Genomic DNA, 24,190 nt, shown 5'->3' with positions numbered 1-24,190 from the left:
AACAATGCACGCAATAGGTTGGAGAACAAAACCTTGATGAACAAAAAATTTCTTCAGGAGACCCTCTAATTTTTTTATCCATAGGATCTTTGAAAGCACAACTGTCTTCGATAGGTATAGTTGTACGCTTAGCAAGAGTAGAAACAGCTCCCTCCACCTTAGGAACCGTCTGCCACGAGTTCCGCATGTTGTCAGATATGGGAAACATTTTCTTAAAAACAGGAGGGGGAGCAAACGGTATACCTGGTCTATCCCACTCCTTAGTAACAATATTCACAATCCTCTTAGGGACTGGAAAAACATCAGTGTAAACAGGAACCTCTAAGTATTTGTCCATTTTACACAATTTCTCTGGGACCACTATAGGGTCACAATCATCCAGAGTCACTAATACCTCCCTGAGTAACAAGCGGAGGTGTTCAAGCTTAAATTTAAAGGCCGTCATATCAGAATCAGTCTGAGGGAGCATCTTTCCTGAATCAGAAATCTCTCCCTCAGATAGCAAATCCCTTACCCCTACTTCAGAACATTGTGAGGGTATATCGGATACGGCTACTAAAGCGTCAGAAGGCTCAGCAGTTGTTCTTAACCCAGAGCTGTCACGCTTTCCTTGTAAACCAGGCAGTTTAGATAAAACCGCTGTGAGGGTTGTATTCATAACTGTGGCCATGTCTTGTAAAGTAAATGAAGTCGACGCACTAGAGGTACTTGGCGTCACTTGTGCGGGCGTTACTGGTTGTGACACTTTGGGAGAGCTAGATGGCAAACCCTCAATTCCTTCTGTCTGAGAATCATCTATTGCTATATTTTAAGTGCTATAATATGCTCTTTATAATTTATAGACATATCAGTGCAAGTGGGACACATTCTAAGAGGGGGTTCTACAATGGCTTCTAAACACATTGAACAAGGATTTTCCTTGGTGTCAGACATGTTAAACAGGCTAGTAATGAAACAAGCAAGCTTGGAAAACACTTTATTCAAAGTAAATAATACTTAGAAAAAAACGGTACTGTGCCTTTAAGAGAAAAAAAAAAAAAAAAAGATGCACAAACTCTGCAAAACAGTGTAAAAAAGCAGTAAACTTTACGAAATTTTTACAGTAGAATCATAAAGCCTTAGTAAGATTGCACAGCGAGCCAAATAAACGATTAACCCCTTAATGTAAAAACCGGATTGACAAAACCTCAAAAACCGGTATAAAAACGTTCAGGACCTGCCCTTTAGGATAGATTTGTGGGGGAAAAACTTCTTTTAAGCCAAACACAGCAGGACCCTCTGGAGAAGCAGCTGGATGTCTTCAGAGTAAAAGAAACTGCGCAACAGAGGCGCAAAAATAGGCCCCTCCCACCTCACTCAATGTTAGTGGGGCCTAAAAGAAACACACCAAAGTGTTTCTAAACTAGCCATGTGGGTTAATAACCCTTAAATAAGCCACAAAGACCCCTTAAAGTCCCTCAAAAAACGTTAAGTTTTCAATAAAAAAACGTTTTTCCCCATAAGTACCACCAGTAACAAATGAGCCCTTTATGCAAGCTGGGATTCGCTATTAAGTGTCTGAATACAGCTTACCCTTCCCTCATGGGGATACTGCCAGCCTTTTTCTAGAATTATCACAGTCTGTCTAGAAAAAAATAGACTGAACATACCTCAATGCAGCTTAGCCTGCAAACCGTTCCCCCAACTGAAGTTTTCCTGTACTCCTCAGCCTCTGTGGGAACAGCAGTGGATCTTAGTTACAAAATGCTAAGATCATCATCCTCCTTGCAGAAATCGTCATCTCTTTTCTGCCAGAGAGTGAATAGTACACACCGGTACCATTTAAAATAACAAACTTTTGCTTGAGAAAATAAAAACTAACATTTTTGTCACCACACTCACTTTACCCTTCCTAGCAGTTAGCAGGCAAAGAGAATGACTGGGGGTGGAGCTAAGGGAGGAGCTATATAGACAGCTCTGCTGTGGGTGCTCTCTTTGCCACTTCCTGTTAGGAAGGAGAATATCCCACAAGTATGGATGAATCCGTGGACTCGATACATCTTGCAAGAGAAAATATAATTCTTTAATAATTTAGACTTGGATTTCAGTCCTACATAAATTATATTACAATAACCTACAAATAACAGGGGCATTTTCATCTGTTTGTTTCACTGAAGAGAGATTAAGGGTCTAAAATGTCTCTCTCTCCCCTAATAAAAACCCTACCTGTACTTAGTGGGGCAGATGATCTGTATCCCTCAGACACATCACACACGTGCACTCACCTGTACTGATATTGTCACTGATTTCCTGCTTCACAGCTTCCTGCTCACTCTTTACATACAGATCATTTGTTTGTTCAGCATTAAGTGTGACTTCAGTCTTAACATCACCTGCACAGATCATATAAATATAGTCACATTTTTGCTATTTAGCACTGCATAATAAAGTTGTAATATTAGACGCACACACACATTCACCTGTACCCTGCATCCCTCAGAAATGTCACACACATACACTCACTTGGTCCACGCACCCCTCAGACATATTATACAAGAACACTCACTAGTCCTTCAGGCACATCATATACACTCACCTGTGCCATGCACCCCGCATACACATCACAAAAGTACACTCACCTGTGACCTGCATCCCTTAGACACATTACAGACCTACACTCACCTGTGACCTACGTCACTCAGACACAACACACGTACGTACACCCCTCAGACACATCACACATGTACCCTCACCTGTACCCTACATCCTTCAAAGACATCACACACATACACTCACCTGTACTGATATTGTCACTGATTTCCTGCTTTAGAGCTTCCAGATCATAAGTCTGTTCAGCATTAAGTGTGACTTCAGCCTTAACATCCCCTGCACAAATCATATAAATATGGTTACATTTTAGCACTGAACAAGGAACTTGTTATTAGACACAGTCATACTCTTACCTGTGCCCTGCACCCCTCATACACACCACACACGTACACTCGCCTGTACCCTGCACCCCTCAGACACATCACACAGCTACACTCAACTGTGCCCTGCACCCCTCAGACACATCACACAGCTACACTCACCTGTGCCCTGCACCCATCAGACACATCACACAGCTACACTCACCTGTGCCCTGCACCCATCAGACACATCACACAGCTACACTCGCCTGTGCCCTGTATCCCTCAGACACATCACACAACTACACTCACCTGTGCCCTGCACCCATCAAACACATCACACAGCTACACTCACTTGTGCCCTGCACCCCTCAGACACATCACACAGCTACACTCACTTGTGCCCTGCACCCCTCAGACACATCACACAGCTACACTCACCTGTGTCCTGCACCCATTAGACACATCACACAGCTACACTCACTTGTGCCCTGCACCCCTGAGACACATCACACAGTTACACTTACCTGTGCCCTGCACCCATCAGACACATCACACAGGTACACTCACCTGTGCCCTGCACCCCTCAGACACACCCCACAGCTACATTCACCTGTGCCCTGCACCCCTCAGACACATCACACACATACACTCGCCTGTACCCTGCATCCCTCAGAGGCATCACACACATACACTGACCTGCACCCATCAGACATGTTACACAAATACACTTACATGTGCCATGCGTCCCTCGAATAGGTGATACACAAACTTTTATGTGCCCTGCTTTGCTCAGACACGTCACTAACATACATTTGCTTGTGCCCCCTTAGATACATCTTACACGTACACTCACTTGGACCCTGTGACCCCCAGGTACATTACACGCACTCACCTGAGTCATGCATCCTTAAGACGAAGCACAACCATTGAAATTAACCAGAGAGTGACGCTGCGCACAGTCATTATCAGAGACATGAAATTGTCAGATAGATTCAGAGAGCAGGCAATTTGTAACAACTTTCCAATTTACTTTGATTATCAGATTTGTTTTGATCTCTTGATATCCTTTGATACCAAGAGAATGAAGAAAATTAGATAACAGAAATAAATTTGAAACCTGTTTAAAAATGAATTCTATCTCTGAATCATGAAAAAAATTGGGTTTCATGTCCCTCTAATAAGGCTGAGATTTAGTTAAGCCTATACTTTGAATGGATAGCGCAGGATTTACTACTATTGCTGATATTACATTGCAGAGTTAAGTGTTACACTTGAGAGCATTACCAAATAGCACTGGAAGAATGTGTGCTTTGGAGACATGAAGTAAAAGTGTTAAAGGGACGTTAAAAAAACAATACTTTTATAATTCATAGAGAGAAATTTTAAACATCTTTCCAATTTGCTTCTAGTACCAAGAGAATGAAGCAATTATCTTTTGTAGAAAGAGCAGGAATGCACTACTGGGAGCTAGCTTTAAACATCTTGTGAGCCAATGACAAGAGTTGTGAATTGCTGCACCTGAGCCTATGTATACTTTTATACAAAGGTTACCAAGAGAACACAGACAGACAATAAGATAATAGATGTAAATTGGAAAGTTGTTAAAATTTAACTCTCCATCTGGAGCACAAAAGTTAAATTTTGACTTCACTGTCCCAATGAATATATGTGCAACAAAAAACACACACACACACACACATATATATATATAAATAAATATATTAAACTAAAGTATTTCACTCATAGTTATACATATTTAATACAAAAACAAGGTTTATTATTGAAATAAATGTACTAAGAGTGATTTAAAGGGAAATGGTCTATGATCTGGTGCTGGATGGGGACGGACACAAAAGTGTATATGTTGGTGTTTTCATTCAAAATGTGTATAAATATACACGAGTTTATGCGGAAATGGACGCTATTCGACATCCAGATGTTACTGCGCCTGAGGCTTTGACTCTTGCAATAACATTTTAATTTCAACTTGTAATACGAGTACAGGAATATGAGCGCTATAGATATAACTTGAGCAGAGTTAGCACTCAGTAGTGATTATATTTTTGTGCTTTATTTGTAATCTAGCCCTTAGTTATCCATACATGAGCTGCTCACTGACTTGTGTCTTCTATGTAACCATCTGATAAACATAACTTATTTACATGACACAAAATGATATAAACCTGAGCTACTCACTAACCTGTGTCTGCTGTGTAATCATCTGATAAATATAACTGTTATTTACATGAGACAAAATGATATAAACCCGAGTCTCACTAACCTGTGTCTGCTGTGTAACCATCTGATAAATATAACTGTTATTTACATGACACAAAATGATATAAACCTGAGCTACTCACTAACCTGTGTCTGCTGTGTAACCATCTGATAAATATAACTGTTATTTACATGAGACAAAATGATATAAACCTGAGCTACTCAATAACCTGTGTCTGCTGTGTAACCATCTGATAAATATAACTGTTATTTACATGAGACAAAATTATATAAACCTGAGCTACTCACTAACCTGTGTCTGCTGTGTAACCATCTGATAAATATAACTGTTATTTACATTAGACAAAATTATATAAACCTCAGCTACTCACTAATCTGTGTCTGCTGTGTAACCATCTGATAAACATAACTTATTTACATGAGACAAAATGATATAAACCTGAGCTACTCACTAATCTGTGTCTGCTGTGTAACCATCTGATAAACATAACTTATTTACATGAGACAGAATGATATAAACCTGAGCTACTCACTAATCTGTGTCTGCTGTGTAACCATCTGATAAACATAACTTATTTACATGAGACAGAATGATATAAACCTGAGCTACTCACTAACATGTGTCTGCTGTGTAACCATCTGATAAATATAACTTATTTACATGAGACAAAATGATATAAACCTGAGCTACTCACTAACCTGTGTCTGCTGTGTAATCATCTGATAAATATAACTGTTATTTACATGAGACAAAATGATATAAACCTGAGCTACTCACTAACATGTGTCTGCTGTGTAACCATCTGATAAATATAACTGTTATTTACATGAGACAAAATGATATAAACCTGAGCTACTCATTAACCTGTGTCTGCTGTGTAACCATCTGATAAATATAACTGTTATTTACATGACACACAATGATATAAACATGAGCTACTCACTAACCTGTGTCTGCTGTGTAACCATATGATAAACATAACTTATTTACATGAGACAAAATGATATAAACCTGAGCTACTCACTAACCTGTGTCTGCTGTGTAACCATCCGATACATATAACTTATTTACATGACACAAAATGATATAAACCTGAGCTACTCACTAACCTGTGTCTGCTGTGTAACCATCTGATAAATATAACTTATTTACATGACACAAAATGATATAAACCTGAGCTACTCACTAGCATGTGTCTGCTGTGTAACCATCTGGTAAATATAACAGTTATTTACATGACACAAAATGATATAAACCGGAGCTACTCACTAACCTGTGTCTGCTGTGTAACCATCTGATAAATATAACTGTTATTTACATGAGAAAAAAAATGTCACCATCACAGAATATTCCCTTTACTTAACCCCTTAATGACCTGTTCATGGTCATTAAGGGTTTAACTAGTGCAACTCTGCAGACAGTGGTGAAGCTGTGCTAGGACTGCATGCCAGAGGCAAGACCTGCACCTGCAGATATTTGAGGGTTAAGCGTTAATTAGCGCTAATCACCTGGAGCTGTATTTATAGGAAATTCATCCTCCTCAGTCTTCACGTGATCAAACACATATGGTTCTCCTCTATGCTCAACCGCTGAGCCATCTGAAGGTGTCACATCCATATGGCCTGTACAGTAAGAATATACATGTGTGTGTGTGTGTATGTGTAAGTTGTTTGTAGTGCTTGTGGGATTTCTCTCTCATTATATATAAATACAAATCATGTGATGACCCAAAAAGTACTATGTGCACACAAGAGAATAATTTAGTAGATTATCACACTTATTATGCACACTCACCTGTAACTTGCATACGTCGCACACAATATACGTGCACACTCACCTGTAACTCGCACACAATATACGTGCACACTCACCTGTAACTCGCACACAATATACGTGCACACTCACCTGTAACTCGCACAAAATATACGTGCACACTCACCTGTAACTCGCACAAAATATACGTGCACACTCATCTAACTCTCACAAAATATACGTGCACACTCACCTGTAACTCGCACAAAATATACGTGCACACTCACCTGTAACTCGCACACAATATACGTGCACACTCACCTGTAACTCGCACACAATATACGTGCACACTCACCTGTAACTCGCACACAATATACGTGCACACTCACCTGTAACCCGCACACAATATACGTGCAGACTCACCTGTAACTTGCGTACGTCGCACACAATATACGTGCACACTCACCTGTAACTCGCACACAATATACGTGCAGACTCACCTGTAACCCGCACACAATATACGTGCAGACTCACCTGTAACTCGCGTACGTCGCACACAATATACGTGCAGACTCGCCTGTAACTCGCGTACGTCGCACACAATATAAGTGCACACTCACCTGTAACTCGCGTACGTCGCACACAATATACGTGCACACTCACCTGTAACTCGCGTACGTCGCACACAAAATACATGCACACTCACTTGTAACTCGCGTACGTCGCACACAATATACATGCACACTCACCTGTAACTCGCGTACGTCGCACACAATATACATGCACACTCACCTGTAACTCGCGTACGTCGCACACAATATACATGCACACTCACCTGTAACTCGCGTACGTCGCACACAATATACATGCACACTCACCTGTAACTCGCGTACATTGCACACAATATACATGCATACTCACCTATAACCCACGTACCTCACACACACAATATATATGCACACTCACCTGTAACCCACATACAATATATGTACACACTCAGCTGTAACCCACCTACCTCACACACAATATATGTGCACACTCACCTATAACCCACCTACCTCACACACAATATATGTGCACACTCACCTATAACCCACCTACCTCACACACAATATATGTGCACACTCACCTATAACCCACCTACCTCACACACAATATATATGCACACTCACCTATAACCCACCCACCTCACACACAATATATGTGTACACTCACCTGTATCCTGTGTCAGTCAGACTCACCACAAGTGCACACTCACCTGGGCTGATATTGTCACTGGTTTCCTCATCTGGTGCTTCTAGCTGTTGTCTCACACACAGATCTTCTGTTATCTCAATTTTCACTATATCAGCGTTATCTTCATCTATACAAATAAAGCAGATTCAGCTTTTATTTCACATGATCTAGTTTTTATAACTTTACCATGATATAGTTTGTATATTTACCAGACAGACAATAGCACCAAATTCACACATTCTCCAACTTTTTCCTCTCATCCTTTTTTTTTACCATGATCCTCTCTATTCTAGTATAAAACTACAACATGAACTAAACAAGGGTTAAACTCATTGTGTTATCTGCACTTATAAACCAGACTCTCCCCGGCAGACTCTCACGTATTACTACTCACCGGCAGGGAGGGAGAGCAGTAAGTAACTGTGTGCACAGCCCCGGCAGACTCTCACGTATTACTACTCACCGGCAGGGAGGGAGAGCAGTAAGTAACTGTGTGCACAGCCCCAGCAGACTCTCACGTATTACTATTCACCGGCAGGGAGGGAGAGCAGTAAGTAACTGTGTGCACAGCCCCGGCAGACTCTCACGTATTACTACTCACCGGCAGGGAGGGAGAGCAGTAAGTAACTGTGTGCACAGCCCCGGCAGACTCTCACGTATTACTATTCACCGGCAGGGAGGGAGAGCAGTAAGTAACTGTGTGCACAGCCCCGGCAGACTCTCACGTATTATTACTCACCGGCAGGGAGGGAGAGCAGTAAGTAACTGTGTGCACAGCCCCGGCAGACTCTCACGTATTACTACTCACCGGCAGGGAGGGAGAGCAGTAAGTAACTGTGTGCACAGCCCCGGCAGACTCTCACGTATTACTACTCACCAGCAGGGAGGGAGAGCAGTAAGTAACTGTGTGCACAGCCCCGGCAGACTCTCACGTATTACTACTCACCGGCAGGGAGGGAGAGCAGTAAGTTACTGTGTGCACAGCCCCGGCAGACTCTCACGTATTACTACTCACCGGCAGGGAGGGAGAGCAGTAAGTAACTGTGTGCACAGCCCCGGCAGACTCTCACATACTACTACTCACCGGCAGGGAGGGAGAGCAGTAAGTAACTGTGTGCACAGCCCCGGCAGACTCTCACGTATTACTACTCACCGGCAGGGAGGGAGAGCAGTAAGTAACGGTGTGCACAGCCCCAGCAGACTCTCACATATTACTACTCACCGGCAGGGAGGGAGAGCAGTAAGTAACTGTGTGCACAGCCCCGGCAGACTCTCACATACTACTACTCACCGGCAGGGAGGGAGAGCAGTAAGTAACTGTGTGCACAGCCCCGGCAGACTCTCACGTATTACTACTCACCGGCAGAGAGGGAGAGCAGTAAGTAACTGTGTGCACAGCCCCGGCAGACTCTCACGTATTACTACTCACCGGCAGGGAGGGAGCACTGTATTTCAGTCTGATGACTATTCATGTCATCTGTCTCATCCTCTTCCTTCACATTTAATAGCCCAGTGCCCGGGTTTTCCTCTAGACGCCCTGTAATTACAGCAGGAAGTTACCCGATAGAGCACGGTACAGGGTGTAATATAAACTTATAAACAGAATTAGTGAAAGCCTAATAATTTAGCTAATAGTATCAAACACACACAAAAAATAAGGAGAGTGTTTGTGTCTGGATCACACGTGGCAGCAGTTTTGCAGGAATATTATCCATTTGCAAGAGCACTAGATGGCCGCACTATTTCCTGCTCCAGACAACAACCTAGGTATCTCTTTAACAAAGAATATCTTAAGAACAAAGGAAATTTGAAAATAGAAATAAATTGAAAACTTTTTTTAAATTGTTTTCTCTGAATCACAAAAGAAATATTTGGGTTTTATATACCTGTTAATAAGAACCAGCTATGGGTAAAAATAAAACTAGAATCTTGGAAAAGTGTAGTTATTTTGTATGTAACTCCTTGATCTCACACTGTCTGGTAAATGACCTTACATGAGAGAGTCTATACCAGTGCACTGTGAGGCTTTACATGACTGATATAATAAAAGCTACACAAATAAACATAATGGAAGAGCTTGCTGCCTGTTTTACTTTTGTGATCCTAATAGAGGAGTCAGCATGCAGTAAACCCGGGAAGCTGTATAGCTAATAACACTGTATGAAAATTAGTGCCATTTAAAAAGGAGGAAAGTCCGGCTCAGAACTACATAAAACTGGCAAATAAGAAGCAGCGCGTTGTGCGCAGCAGAAAGATCAGACAGACAAGCAGGATACTAGTGACAGGAAGTACCGGCTAGACACCATCACAATATTAGCAGCACCTCCAGCGCCGCACATACTTCTGCCCCAGCTACACACTGAAGAGCTGCACCATATTGTATATAATACGTTTATGTAACCAGCGGTAACAGAATATTAGATGCCTCAGTGCTGCACACAGTGACGTTGTCTGTAGACGCACACAGCTAGTGTAAAAACAAACAATGCTTCTTATGTTATTACATTTACCTTTTTCTCTTAGTATCCTTTGTTCAAATTTAGCGCCTTCCCATGACAAAATACCTAAGTATGCTCAGAAGTGTGCACGTGTCTAGAGCACTGTATGTAGAGTGGACTCCTCAGCCTGCTTCAGTATACTCTCATGATAAACATTGCTGGCAAATATAAAGCGTGTTCCTGTGCTTATCTCAGTATGCTCTCATGACAAACACTGATACCATATATAAAGCACGCCCCTGAGTCTACCACAGTATGGTCTTTTGACAAGAACTTGCTGCCATATATACAGCACGCTCCTGTGCCTACCTCAGAATGCTCTTGTGACAAGCACTGCTGCCATATATAAAGCAAAACTAGTATACATGCACGTGACATCCTGCTTACCTCCATGTGCATCAGGAAGCTCTGAGGTTTGGGTCTCGGTCTTGTCAGACATTGTCTTGTTCAGCAACTGAATTTGTCAGATATTCTTATAATGTTTCTCCTTTACTGACAAATGCAGTGATCTGTATTGTACGTAATCTTCACAGTAACAGGAGCCTAAACACACAGAGAGAGAGAGAGGTCTCAGGTACAGATCATTATCATAGGGGGAGATGCTGTGAATTATGGGTGACAAATACCTGTATCTGAGCGTCCTACACAAACCAAGATACAACAATCACTCAACTTAGTCATAAAGAGATTAAATTGAATACATCTGATTAATGCAACAGGGGACAGTGATTGTCCAAAGGGAAAAAAAAGAAACATTATATATATATATATATATATATATATATATATATATATATATATATATATACACACACATACACACAAAGTGTTCTAACAATTAAACAATTTTTATGTATGTCACTGAATGCAGATCTTTATTCCTTTCTTTTCTGAGCCATTTGACACCCCTGAGTTGGGGCTTTTTATAACCATTAACACATTTTTATATTTAAATATCAATTCCAGTGGGGGGTTTTACTGTGAATTACCCACATAAAATTATAAGCAGTTTTTTTCACAGACCGAGCATTTATAGAAAAAAAAAATTGCATTAATAACGAAATATGGTAAAATAAAACAACGTATATAATATGCAAAAAAGTTAGGCTTTGGAGTCATTTTTCACTAACGTAAATGATATACAATATCCCAGGAGTTGTTATTTCCTCAAGGGCAGTGAAGCTTTTTTGAAAGCATGTGTCCAAATTGGTGATAATCCTCTTAAAAGAAGTATATTTATGCCCATACAGCTGTATACTACACAGCAATGGGTGACACTGTGTGAATAAAATAACTAAATCTTTATTATTTCCCATCATCCTCTGCAGCACATCAGGCTTTATGTTTAGTTTAGCAGCACAATGACTAATTATCAATCCCTACACTGTAGAACTAAACTAAAGGCTGATGTACTGCAGGGGTGCATGATATATTGATGTTGTATGTATAAAACATTTTTAATTAATCTATATATAACTAATAAGGTATTTATCCATAACCATTATCACTAATGTCCTCTACATCCCCTTTATTTGTCTCTCCCACACGCCTCCTCCCCAGCACCTTATATACAGACACTTAACATTATAGAGATTCTCTTCTCTCTGCCTCACATACACCACCTTTCCTATCACACCTTATGTAGAGATATGCAGTACTATGGAGAGGTGCACATCACCAACACTTTATATGTACACATTTAAAGCTATACAGTGGTTTCCTCTGGCTCACACACAACACCCTTCCCTACACCTTATATACAGGAATATAATATTATAGAGAAGTTCCCTTTTACTCACACATAAAGCACCGTCCCCAGTACTTTATATAAAGATATATAATATTATAGAGACGTTTCTCCTGCTTCACACATATACCCCCTCTCCAGTACCATCTACATGAGCATATTAAACAGGTTCCCTCTGCCTCACATACACACAGCTACCTCCCAGTACCTTACAGATTTATAATATTATAAAGAGGTTCCGTCTGACTCACACACATACAGCCCCTCCACAGTACCTTATATAAAGCTATATATTATAGAGAGGCTTCTCCTGCCTCACACATATAATCCCCTCAACAGTACCTTCTACATGGGGATATTAGAGAGGTTCCTTCTGACTCGCATACACACAGATACCTCCCAGTACCTTACAGATTTATATTATAAAGAGTTTCCCTCTGACTCACACACATATATCCCCTCCACAGTAACGTGTATATAAAGATATATAATATTTTAGAGAGGCTTCTCCTGCCTCACACATATAATCCCCTCCCCAGTACCTTCTTCATGGGAATATTAGATAGGTTCCCTCTGAATCACATACACACAGCTACCTCCCAGTATCTTACAGATGTATAATATTATAAAGATGTTCCCTCTGACTCACACACATATAACTCCCTCCCCCAGTACTGTTTATACATAGATATATTATTGAGTGGTTCCCTCAGACTTACACACACAGCCCTCTCCCCAGTACCATATTCACAAATGTATTATATTATATGGTTCTCTCTGACTCACAAACACAACCCCTCCCCAGTATTGTATATAAATATATATATATATAATATTAGAGAGGTTCCCTCTACCTCACACACACAACCCCATCCCTGATACCTTATATACAGATATTTAATATTATAAACAGTTTCCCTCAGACTCACACACACAGCTACCTCCCGAGTGTCTTATACACACACATATGTAATATATAGGTTCCATTTTACTCACAAACACAACCCATTAACGTATAAACAGATACATATTATAGAGAGGTTACCTCTGCTTTATATGCTCAGCCCTCTCCTCAATACCTTACATACATCTATATATATATATAAAATATTATAGATAGGTTCCCTCTGCCTCACACATAGCCCCCTCCATAGTACCTTGCGAAATATTAGAGAGGTTCCCTCTAACTCACTCATACACAGTTCTACCTTCAGCACTTTATGTGGGATGTACTAAAAGGAATGACGAGGGAAAATAACAAAATGTAATGCCCATACGGCTAGATTTAGAGTTTTGTCGGTAACGACCCGCGTAGCTAACGCTGGCTTTTTTCTGGCCGCACCTTTTAAATAACTCTGGTATTGAGAGTCCACAGAATGGCTGCGTTAGGCTCCAAAAAAGGAGCGTAGAGCATATTTAACGCAACTTCAACTCTCGATACCAGAGTTGCTTACGGACGCGGCCAGCCTCAAAAACGTGCTCGTGCACGATTCCCCCATAGAAAACAATGGGGCTGTTTGAGCTGAAAAAAACCTAACACCTGCAAAAAAGCCGCGTTCAGCTCCTAACGCAGCCCCATTGTTGTCTATGGGGAAACACTTCCTACGTCTGCACCTAACACCCTAACATGTATATAGCTTAGAGGAGAGAAGGGAAAGAGGTGATATGATAGCAACTTTCAAGTACATTAAAGGGTTTAGTAAAACTGAGGCTGTGGGTATTTTACATAAAATGGAAAATTCAAGAACAAGGGGTCATGAGCTCAAGCTAAAGGGTAGTAGATTCAGAAGTAATTTGAGGAAGCACTTCTTTACAGAAAGAGTGATTGATTTATGGAATAAACTTCCTCAAGAGGTAGTAGCAACAAACACTGTGGGGGACTTTAAAAATGCATGGGACAAGCATAGGGCTATCCTACGAACTAGATAAGTTTATACTGTTAGGTAAGGTCGGGCAGACTTGCTGGGCCTATGGCTCTTATCTGCCGTCAATATCTATGTTTCTATGTTTCTATGTACCCCGAGTCTAAACACCCCTAACCTTACACTTATTAACCCCTATTCTGCCGCCCCCGCTATCGCTGACACCTGCATATTATTTTTAACCCCTAATCTGCCGCTCCGTTAAACGCCGCTACTTACATTATCCCTATGTACCCCTAATCTGCTGCCCCTATCACCGCCGACCCCTATATTATATTTATTAACCCCTAATCTGCCCCCCACAACGTCGCCTCCACCTGCCTATACTTATTAACCCCTAATCTGCCGAGCGGACCGCACCGCTATTATAATAAAGTTATTAACCCCTAATCCGCCTCACTAACCCTATAATAAATAGTATTAACCCCTAATCTGCCCTCCCTAACATCGCCGACACCTAACTTCAAACATTAACCCCTAATCTGCCGACTGGAGCTCACCGCTATTCTAATAAATGTATTAACCCCTAAAGCTAAGTCTAACCCTAACACTAACACCCCCCTAAGTTAAATATAATTTAAATCTAACAAAATAAATTAACTCTTATTAAATAAATTATTCCTATTTAAAGCTAAATACTTACCTGTAAAATAAATCCTAATATAGCTACAATATAAATTATATTTATATTATAGCTATTTTAGGATTTATATTTATTTTACAGGTAACTTTGTATTTATTTTAACCAGGTAAAATAGCTAAAATAGTTAAAATAATTACAAAATTACCTGTAAAATAAATCCTAACCTAAGTTACAATTAAACCTAACACTACACTATCAATAAATAAATAAAATAAACTACCTACAATTATCTACAATTAAACCTAACACTACACTATCAATAAATTAATTAAATACAATATCTACAAATAAATACAATGAAATAAACTAAAAAAGTACAAAAAATAAAAAAGAACTAAGTTACAAAAAATAAAAAATATTTACAAACATCAGAAAAATATTACAACAATTTTAAACTAATTACACCTACTCTAAGCCCCCTAATAAAATAACAAAGACCCCCAAAATAAAAAAATGCCCTACCCTATTCTAAATTACTAAAGTTCAAAGCTCTTTTACCTTACCAGCCCTGAACAGGGCCCTTTGCGGGGCATGCCCCAAAGAATTCCGCTCTTTTGCCTGTAAAAAAAACCCACATACAATACCCCCCCCCCAACATTACAACCCACCACCCACATACCCCTAATCTAACCCAAACCCCCCTTAAATAAACCTAACACTAAGCCCCTGAAGATCTTCCTACCTTATCTTCACCATACCAGGTTCACCGATCGATCCAGAAGAGCTCCTCCGATGTCCTGATCCAAGCCCAAGCGGGGGGCTGAAGATGTCCATGATCCGGCTGAAGTCATCATCCAAGCGGGAGCTGAAGAGGTCCATGATCCGGCTGAAGTCTTCTATCAACGGCATCTTCAATCTTCTTTCTTCCGGATACATCTTGCAGACCTCCGACGCGGAACATCCTGCTGGCCCGACGGACTACCGACGAATGAAGGCTCCTTTAAGGGACGTCATCCAAGATGGCGTCCCTCGAATTCCGATTGGCTGATAGGATTCTATCAGCCAATCGGAATTAAGGTAGGAAAATTCTGATTGGCTGATGGAATCAGCCAATCAGAATCAAGTTCAATCCGATTGGCTGATCCGATCAGCCAATCAGATTGAGCTTGCATTCTATTGGCTGTTCCGATCAGCCAATAGAATGATCGGAACAGCCAATAGAATGCAAGCTCAATCTGATTGGCTGATCGGATCAGCCAATCGGATTGAACTTGATTCTGATTGGCTGATTCCATCAGCCAATCAGAATTTTCCTACCTTAATTCCGATTGGCTGATAGAATCCTATCAGCCAATCGGAATTCGAGGGACGCCATCTTGGATGACGTCCCTTAAAGGAGCCTTCATTCGTCGGTAGTCCGTCGGGCCAGCAGGATGTTCCGCGTCGGAGGTCTGCAAGATGGATCCGGAAGAAAGAAGATTGAAGATGCCATTGATAGAAGACTTCAGCCGGATCATGGACCTCTTCAGCTCCCGCTTGGATGATGACTTCAGCCGGATCATGGACCTCTTCAGCTCCCGCTTGGATGATGACTTCAGCCGGATCATGGACCTCTTCAGCCTGCTGCTTGGGCTTGGATCAGGACATCGGAGGAGCTCTTCTGGATCGATCGGTGAACTGGTATGGTGAAGATAAGGTAGGAAGATCTTCAGGGGCTTAGTGTTAGGTTTATTTAAGGGGGGTTTGGGTTAGATTAGGGGTATGTGGGTGGTGGGTTGTAATGTTGGGGGGAGGGTATTGTATGTGTTTTTTTTACAGGCAAAAGAGCTGAATTCTTTGGGGCATGCCCCGCAAAGGGCCCTGTTCAGGGCTGGTAAGGTAAAAGAGCTTTGAACTTTAGTAATTTAGAATAGGGTAGGGCATTTTTTTTATTTTGGGGGTCTTTGTTATTTTATTAGGGGGCTTAGAGTAGGTGTAATTAGTTTAAAATTGTTGTAATATTTTTCTGATGTTTGTAAATATTTTTTTATTTTTTGTAACTTAGTTCTTTTTTATTTTTTGTACTTTAGTTAGTTTATTTCATTGTATTTATTTGTAGATATTGTATTTAATTAATTTATTGATAGTGTAGTGTTAGGTTTAATTGTAGGTAATTGTATGTATTTTATTTAATTAATTTATTGATAGTGTAGTGTTAGGTTTAATTGTAACTTAGGTTAGGATTTATTTTACAGGTAATTTTGTAATTATTTTAACTATTTTAGCTATTGTACCTGGTTAAAATAAATACAAAGTTACCTGTAAAATAAATATAAATCCTAAAATAGCTATAATATAAATATAATTTATATTGTAGCTATATTAGGATTTATTTTACAGGTAAGTATTTAGCTTTAAATAGGAATAATTTATTTAATAAGAGTTAATTTATTTCGTTAGATTTAAATTATATTTAACTTAGGGGGGTGTTAGTGTTAGGGTTAGACTTAGCTTTAGGGGTTAATACATTTATTAGAATAGCGGTGAGCTCCAGTCGGCAGATTAGGGGTTAATGTTTGAAGTTAGGTGTCGGCGATGTTAGGGAGGGCAGATTAGGGGTTAATACTATTTATTATAGGGTTAGTGAGGCGGATTAGGGGTTAATAACTTTATTATAATAGCGGTGCGGTCCGCTCGGCAGATTAGGGGTTAATAAGTGTAGGCAGGTGGAGGCGACGTTGTGGGGGGCAGATTTGGGGTTAATAAATATAATATAGGGGTCGGCGGTGTTAGGGGCAGCAGATTAGGGGTACATAAGGATAACGTAAGTAGCGGCGCTTTGCGGTCGGCAGATTAGGGGTTAATTATTGTAGGTAGCTGGCGGCGACGTTGTGGGGCGTAGGTTAGGGGTTAATAAATATAATACAGGGGTCGGCGGTGTTAGGGGCAGCAGATTAGGGGTACATAAGGATAACATAGGTGGCGGTCGCGCGTTAAAAAAATTTAATCGAGTTGCGGCGATGTGGGGGGACCTCGGTTTAGGGGTACATAGGTAGTTTATGGGTGTTAGTGTACTTTAGAGCACAGTAGTTAAGAGCTTTATGAACCGGCGTTAGCCCAAAAAGCTCTTAACTACTGACTTTTTTCTGCGGCTGGAGTTTTGTCGTTAGATTTCTAACGCTCACTTCAGCCACGACTCTAAATACCGGAGTTAGAAAGATCCCATTGAAAAGATAGGATACGCAATTGACGTAAGGGGATCTGCGGTATGGAAAAGTCGCGGCTGAAAAGTGAGCGTTAGACCCTTTCCTGACTGACTCCAAATACCGGCGGTAGCCTAAAACCAGCGTTAGGAAACTCTAACGCTGGTTTTCACGGCTACCGCCAAACTCTAAATCTAGGCCATAGACTTTAATGGGATGCAAAGTTAAAGGTCGTATAGCAACAAAGCCATGCAACATATCAAATAGATATTTACCAGATATGTTCCCCAAATACAGTAGCATATTCTGAAAGTGATATTACGTGGGATTATTGATGCTTTCTATGGAATAAAAGGGTGAATAACAAAATGAAATGCACATAGACTTTAATGGGATGTAAAGTTAAAAGTGCTATAGCAACAAAACTATCAGAGATATCAAGAAGGTATTTAACAGATATATTCCCTGTGTGCAGTAGCATATTCTGAAAGTGAGATTATGTGGGATTATAGCTGATTTCTATGGAATGACACTTAACTTTACAACCCATTAAAGTCTATGGGCATCCCCTTTTGCCATTCACCCTTGTCATTCCATAGAAATCAGCAATAATCCCACATAATCTCACTTTTAGAATATGTTACTGTATCTAGGGGACATATCTGGTAAATATCTATTGGATATGTCTCATAATTTTATTGCTATAGCACTTTTAACTCTACAGCCCATTAAAGTCTATGGGCATTCCATTATGTCATTCACCCTTGTCATTCCATAGAAAGCAGCTATAATCTGATGTAATATCACTTTCAGAATATGCTACTGTACCTGGGGAACATATCTGGTAAATATCTATTTGATATGTATCATATATCATAGTTTAGTTTCTATAGCACTTTTAAATGTAATCCCATTATAGTCTATGGGCATTCCATTATGTCATTCACCCTTGTCATTCCATAAAAAGCAGCTATAATCTGATGTAATCTCACTTTCAGAATATGCTACTGTACCTGGGGAACATATCTGGTAAATATCTATTTGATATGTATCATATATCATAGTTTAGTTTCTATAGCACTTTTAAATGTAATCCCATTATAGTCTATGGGCATTTAATTTTGTCATTCACCCTTGTCATTCCATAGAAAGCAGCTATAATCTGACGTAATCTCACTTTCAGAATATGCTACTGTACCTGGGGAACATATCTGGTAAATATCTATTTGATATGTATCATATATCATAGTTTAGTTTCTATAGCACTTTTAAATGTAATCCCATTATAGTCTATGGGCATTTAATTTTGTCATTCACCCCTGTCATTCCATAGAAAGCAGCTATAATCTGACGTAATTTCACTTTCAGAATATGCTACTGTACCTGGGGAACATATCTGGTAAATATCTATTTGATATGTATCGTATTTTTGTTGCTATAGTGTCTCACACTCAGACCAGCTCTCCCCAGTACTTGAAACGCAAACATATCACTATAGAGCGGTACTATATGTCTCACACACAGACCCTCCCAAGCACCTTATACACAAACATATACCACTATAGAGAGGTATAATATGTCACACACACACAGTAACCTATACTCAGACATATAACAATATATAGAGGTATCATCTGTCTCACACATCACAACTCCTCAGCACCTTATACACATTCATACAACACTATAGAGAGGTTCCATCTGTCTCACACACAGCCCCTCACAGGGCCTTATACACAGATATATAACAGTATAGAGTGGTACCATCTGTCTTAGACTCACAACACCTCTCCCCAGCACCTTTATACACAGACATATAACACTATAGAAAAGTACCATCTATCTCAGGCACACACAGCCATTTATACATATATATCCGGTCTGAATACCATTGAGAAAGGCTCACGGTAGAGCCAAAACATCTGGTTTCTTGTTTATTGAATAAATCGGATTGCTGAACAAAACTCCTGTGTGCCAGCTGTTCTTGGGTCTCACTAGACCAGTGATTCTCAACCAAATTGACCTCAAGCCCTGGTTAATTTGAGCTGGACATGTCCAGGGCCCGGTAGTTATATATATATATATATATTGTAAGCAGCAGAAGCGGGCTGATCAGTCAAGCAAATAGGACCTGGGCCGAGGGACCAGCAAGTAGGGGGCCCTCAAATGGCATCTCCACGGATCCTGGTGCGTTCCTTAAAGGGACACTGAACCCAATTTTTTTATTTTGTGATTCAGATAGAACATGCAATTTTAAGCAACTTTCTAATTTACTCCTAGTATCAATTTTTCTTTGTTCTCTTGCTATCTTTATTTGAAAAAGAAGGCATCTAAGCTATGTTTTGGTTTAGGACCCTGGACAGCACTTATTGGTGGGTGAATTTATCCAAAAATCAGCAAGAACAACCCAGGTTGTTCACCAAAAATGGTCCAGAATTTAAACTTACATTCTTGATTTTTAAATAAAGACACCAAGAGAATGAAGAACATTTGATAATAGGAGTATATTAGAAAGTTGCTTAAAATGTCATGCTCTATCTGAATCACAAAAGAAAAAAATTGGGTTCAGTGTCCCTTTTAAGCTGGAGTTTTCAGTTGCCCTATCAGTAACTAAGCAGTTAAGTGTGGGTTTAGTGGGGGCCCTGGAGTGTGGGGGTCCTGCCGGGGGTCTGTTGCTGTGAGGGCCATGGATTGTGAGGTCTGGTCCTGAAGGTTGGAGGCCCTTTCTCTGGCCCTTAATGTTGGGAGTCCTGGCACTGGAGGTTGAGGGGCATGTTGGGGGCAGGGCAGGGAGGCTACCATGTTCATTTGCATAGCATTGAATACATTTGGGTCAGTGTGAGACAGTTTTCCTGGAGCCTTGATTGGTCTCAGTCTGCCCCTGGTGTGCAGTGGGGGCATGACAGGTCGGGGCCCACCAGCAGGGCTATCACGGCCCGGTACTGGGCCACGGCCCGGCTGTTGAGAAACCAGGCACTAGACAACAGAGTCCGTCCGTTGGATCCAGTTCCTTCCTACTATATATATATAACACTATAGAGAGGCACTGTCTATACACACAACCCTTTATACACAGACATATTAATACTACAGAATGGTAACATCTATCACACACACCATCCCTCCCCAGAACCTTATACACAGACATATAACACTATCAAGAGGTACCATCTCTCTCATACTCACATTACCGCTTCCAAGCACCTTATACAGAGACGTACAATCTCTCTCACACACATCACCTTATAAACAGGCATATAACACTATAGAGAGGTTCCATCTATCTAACACCACCTCTCCCCACACCTTATACACAGACATATAACACTATAAAGAGTTACCATTTATCTCACACTACCTCTACCCAACACCTTATACACAGACATAACACTGCAGAGAGGTACCATCAGTACAAACACACAGCACCTTATACACAGACATATAACACTGTAGAGGTACCATCTATATCATACTCACATCACCTCTCCCCAGCACCTTATACACAGACATATAACACTGTAGAGAGGTACCATCCATCTCACATCACCTCTCCTCAGCACCTTATACACAGGCATATAACACTATAAAGAGTTACCATTTATCTCACACTACCTCTCCCCAACACCTTATACACAGACATATAACACTGTATATAGGTACCATCAGTACAAACACACAGCACCTTATACACAGACATATAACACTGTATATAGGTACCATCAGTACAAACACACAGCACCTTATACACATACATATAACACTGTATATAGGTACCATCAGTACAAACACACAGCACCTTATACACAGACATATAACACTGCAGAGAGGTACCATCAGTACAAACACACAGCGCCTTATACACAGTCATATAACACTGTAGAGGTGCCATCAGTACAAACACACAGCAACTTATACACAGACTATAACACTGTAGAGAGGTACATCAGTACAAACACACAGCACCTTATACACAGACATATAACACTGTAGAGGTGCCATCAGTACAAACACACAGCACCTTATACACAGACATATAACACTGTAGAGAGGTACATCAGTACAAACACACAGCACCTTATACACAGACATATAACACTGTAGAGAGGTGCCATCAGTACAAACATACAGCAACTTATAAACAGACATAAAACACTACAGAGCTGCACACACAGACACAGTGAATTACACATATCACATTATGTACTTACCGCACTATAAACACACCAAACAATGAGGCAACTTGGCAAGCAGGAACAAACAAAGCCGAAGCAATATCTCTCCACCCACTCCCTCCCCTCTCCTGTACCATGTGACATATTTAGGTCCTATAGCGTTGTGGTATCTAGCCGTTACCTACCCGGACAACTGGAGGTCACGTGTTTCCTGTCTAGAGTGGAGCTCCAGTCTGCAGCTAGACTATTTTGCAACTGTGGCCTGTGTGTATAGTGAGAAACCTTATGTGAGTTAGTGGCTGCGTGTGACAGGTAACTGAACTAAAGCAGCTTGTTGTCTGAGGGTGAGGAGGGGACTGTGTGTGACAGTGTCAGCTAACAGAATCCGCTTGTTGTGAGGTAGAGGGCTGAAGCAGCTTGTTGTCTGAGGGTGAGGAGGGGACTGTGTGTGACAGTGTCAGCTAACAGAATCCGCTTGTTGTGAGGTAGAGGGCTGAAGCAGCTTGTTGTCTGAGGGTGAGGAGGGGACTGTGTGTGACAGTGTCAGCTAACAGAATCCGCTTGTTGTGACTTGAGGTAGAGGGGGGCTATGAGGGTGCTTTGTAAAAGAGAGGAGGGTTAGATGGTGAGGAGGGGCCTGTGAGGGTGAGGAGCGGGCTGTTTGTGAGGGAAATTTTTATAGGGTGATGAGGGGGCTGTGTGTGATGTAGAGGGGGAGGATTAGGAGGGGGCTGTGTGTGAGGGGGCTGCGTTAGTGAGGGTGAGGTGGAGAGGAGACTGTGTAAGGGATAGGGGGGTTAGAGAAGGTGAGGTGGAGAGGAGACAGTGTGTAAGGGATAGGGGGGTTAGAGAAGGTGAGGTGGAGAGGAGACTGTGTGTAAGGGATAGGGGGGTTAGAGAGGGTGAGGTGGAGAGGAGACTGTGTGTAGGGGATAGGGGGGTTAGAGAGGGTGAGGTGGAGAGGAGACTGTGTGTAAGGGATAGGGGGGTTAGAGAGGGTGAGGTGGAGAGGAGACTGTGTGTAAGGGATAGGGGGGTTAGAGAGGGTGAGGTGGAGAGGAGACTGTGTGTAAGGGATAGGGGGGTTAGAGAGGGTGAGGTGGAGACTGTGTAAGGGATAGGGGGATTAGAGAGGGCGAGGTGGAGACTGTGTGTAAGGGATAGGGGGGTTAGAGAGGGTGAGGTGGAGACTGTGTGTAAGGGATAGGGGGATTAGAGAGGTCGAGGTGGAGACTGTGTGTAAGGGCTAGGGGGATTAGAGAGGGCGAGGTGGAGACTGTGTGTAAGGGATAGGGGGATTAGAGAGGGCGAGGTGGAGACTGTGTGTAAGGGATAGGGGGATTAGAGAGGGCGAGGTGGAGACTGTGTGTAAGGGATAGGGGGATTAGAGAGGGCGAGGTGGAGACTGTGTGTAAGGGATAGGGGGATTAGAGAGGGCGAGGTGGAGACTGTGTGTAAGGGATAGGGGGATTAGAGAGGGCGAGGTGGAGACTGTGTGTAAGGGATAGGGGGATTAGAGAGGGCGAGGTGGAGACTGTGTGTAAGGGATAGGGGGATTAGAGAGGGCGAGGTGGAGACTGTGTGTAAGGGATAGGGGGATTAGGATATTCTCTTATTTTAGCAAATTTTATTCTCTGGGAGAAACAAGGGGATGTACTAAAAGGAATGACAAGGGTAAATGACAAAATGGAATGCCTAAAGACTTTAATAGGATGTAAAATTAAAAGTGTTGAAGCAAGAAAACTATGAGACATATCTACTAGATATTTACCATTTATATTACCCAGGTGCAGTAGCATATTCTGAAAGTGAGATTACGTCAGATTATAGCTGCTTTCTATGGAATGACAAGCGTGAATGACAAGATGGAATGCCCATCAACTATAATGGGATTACATTTAAAAGTGCTATAGAAACTAAACTATGATACATATCAAATAGATATTTACAATATATGTTCCCAAGGTA

The 24,190-nt window shown here is 41.2% G+C and overlaps 1 protein-coding gene across 2 annotated transcripts in view; it reads right to left on the bottom strand.

Moving 5' to 3' along the window:
- The window catches only part of LOC128657288 (zinc finger protein 260-like), a 169,645-nt gene extending 147,308 nt beyond the window's left edge, over positions 1-22,337 (bottom strand). Inside the window, exons 1-6 of one of the 2 annotated variants that reach the window (XM_053711573.1) lie at positions 22,259-22,337; positions 11,004-11,159; positions 9,548-9,655; positions 8,141-8,245; positions 2,776-2,865; positions 2,265-2,372 (exon numbers count right to left, since the gene is read on the bottom strand). In XM_053711573.1, the coding sequence (XP_053567548.1) occupies positions 2,265-2,372; positions 2,776-2,865; positions 8,141-8,245; positions 9,548-9,655; positions 11,004-11,055 (463 nt within the window). In that variant the 5' untranslated portion in view covers positions 11,056-11,159; positions 22,259-22,337. The remainder of the gene's footprint in view (positions 1-2,264; positions 2,373-2,775; positions 2,866-8,140; positions 8,246-9,547; positions 9,656-11,003; positions 11,160-22,258) is intronic. The other variant, XM_053711574.1, reaches the window with a different exon arrangement.
- Positions 22,338-24,190: the final 1,853 nt, after the last annotated feature.

This window comes from Bombina bombina, chromosome 4, assembly GCF_027579735.1.
Source record: "Bombina bombina isolate aBomBom1 chromosome 4, aBomBom1.pri, whole genome shotgun sequence".
Classification (NCBI taxonomy): domain Eukaryota; kingdom Metazoa; phylum Chordata; class Amphibia; order Anura; family Bombinatoridae; genus Bombina; species Bombina bombina.
This window is presented reverse-complemented; position numbering and strand designations above follow the sequence as displayed.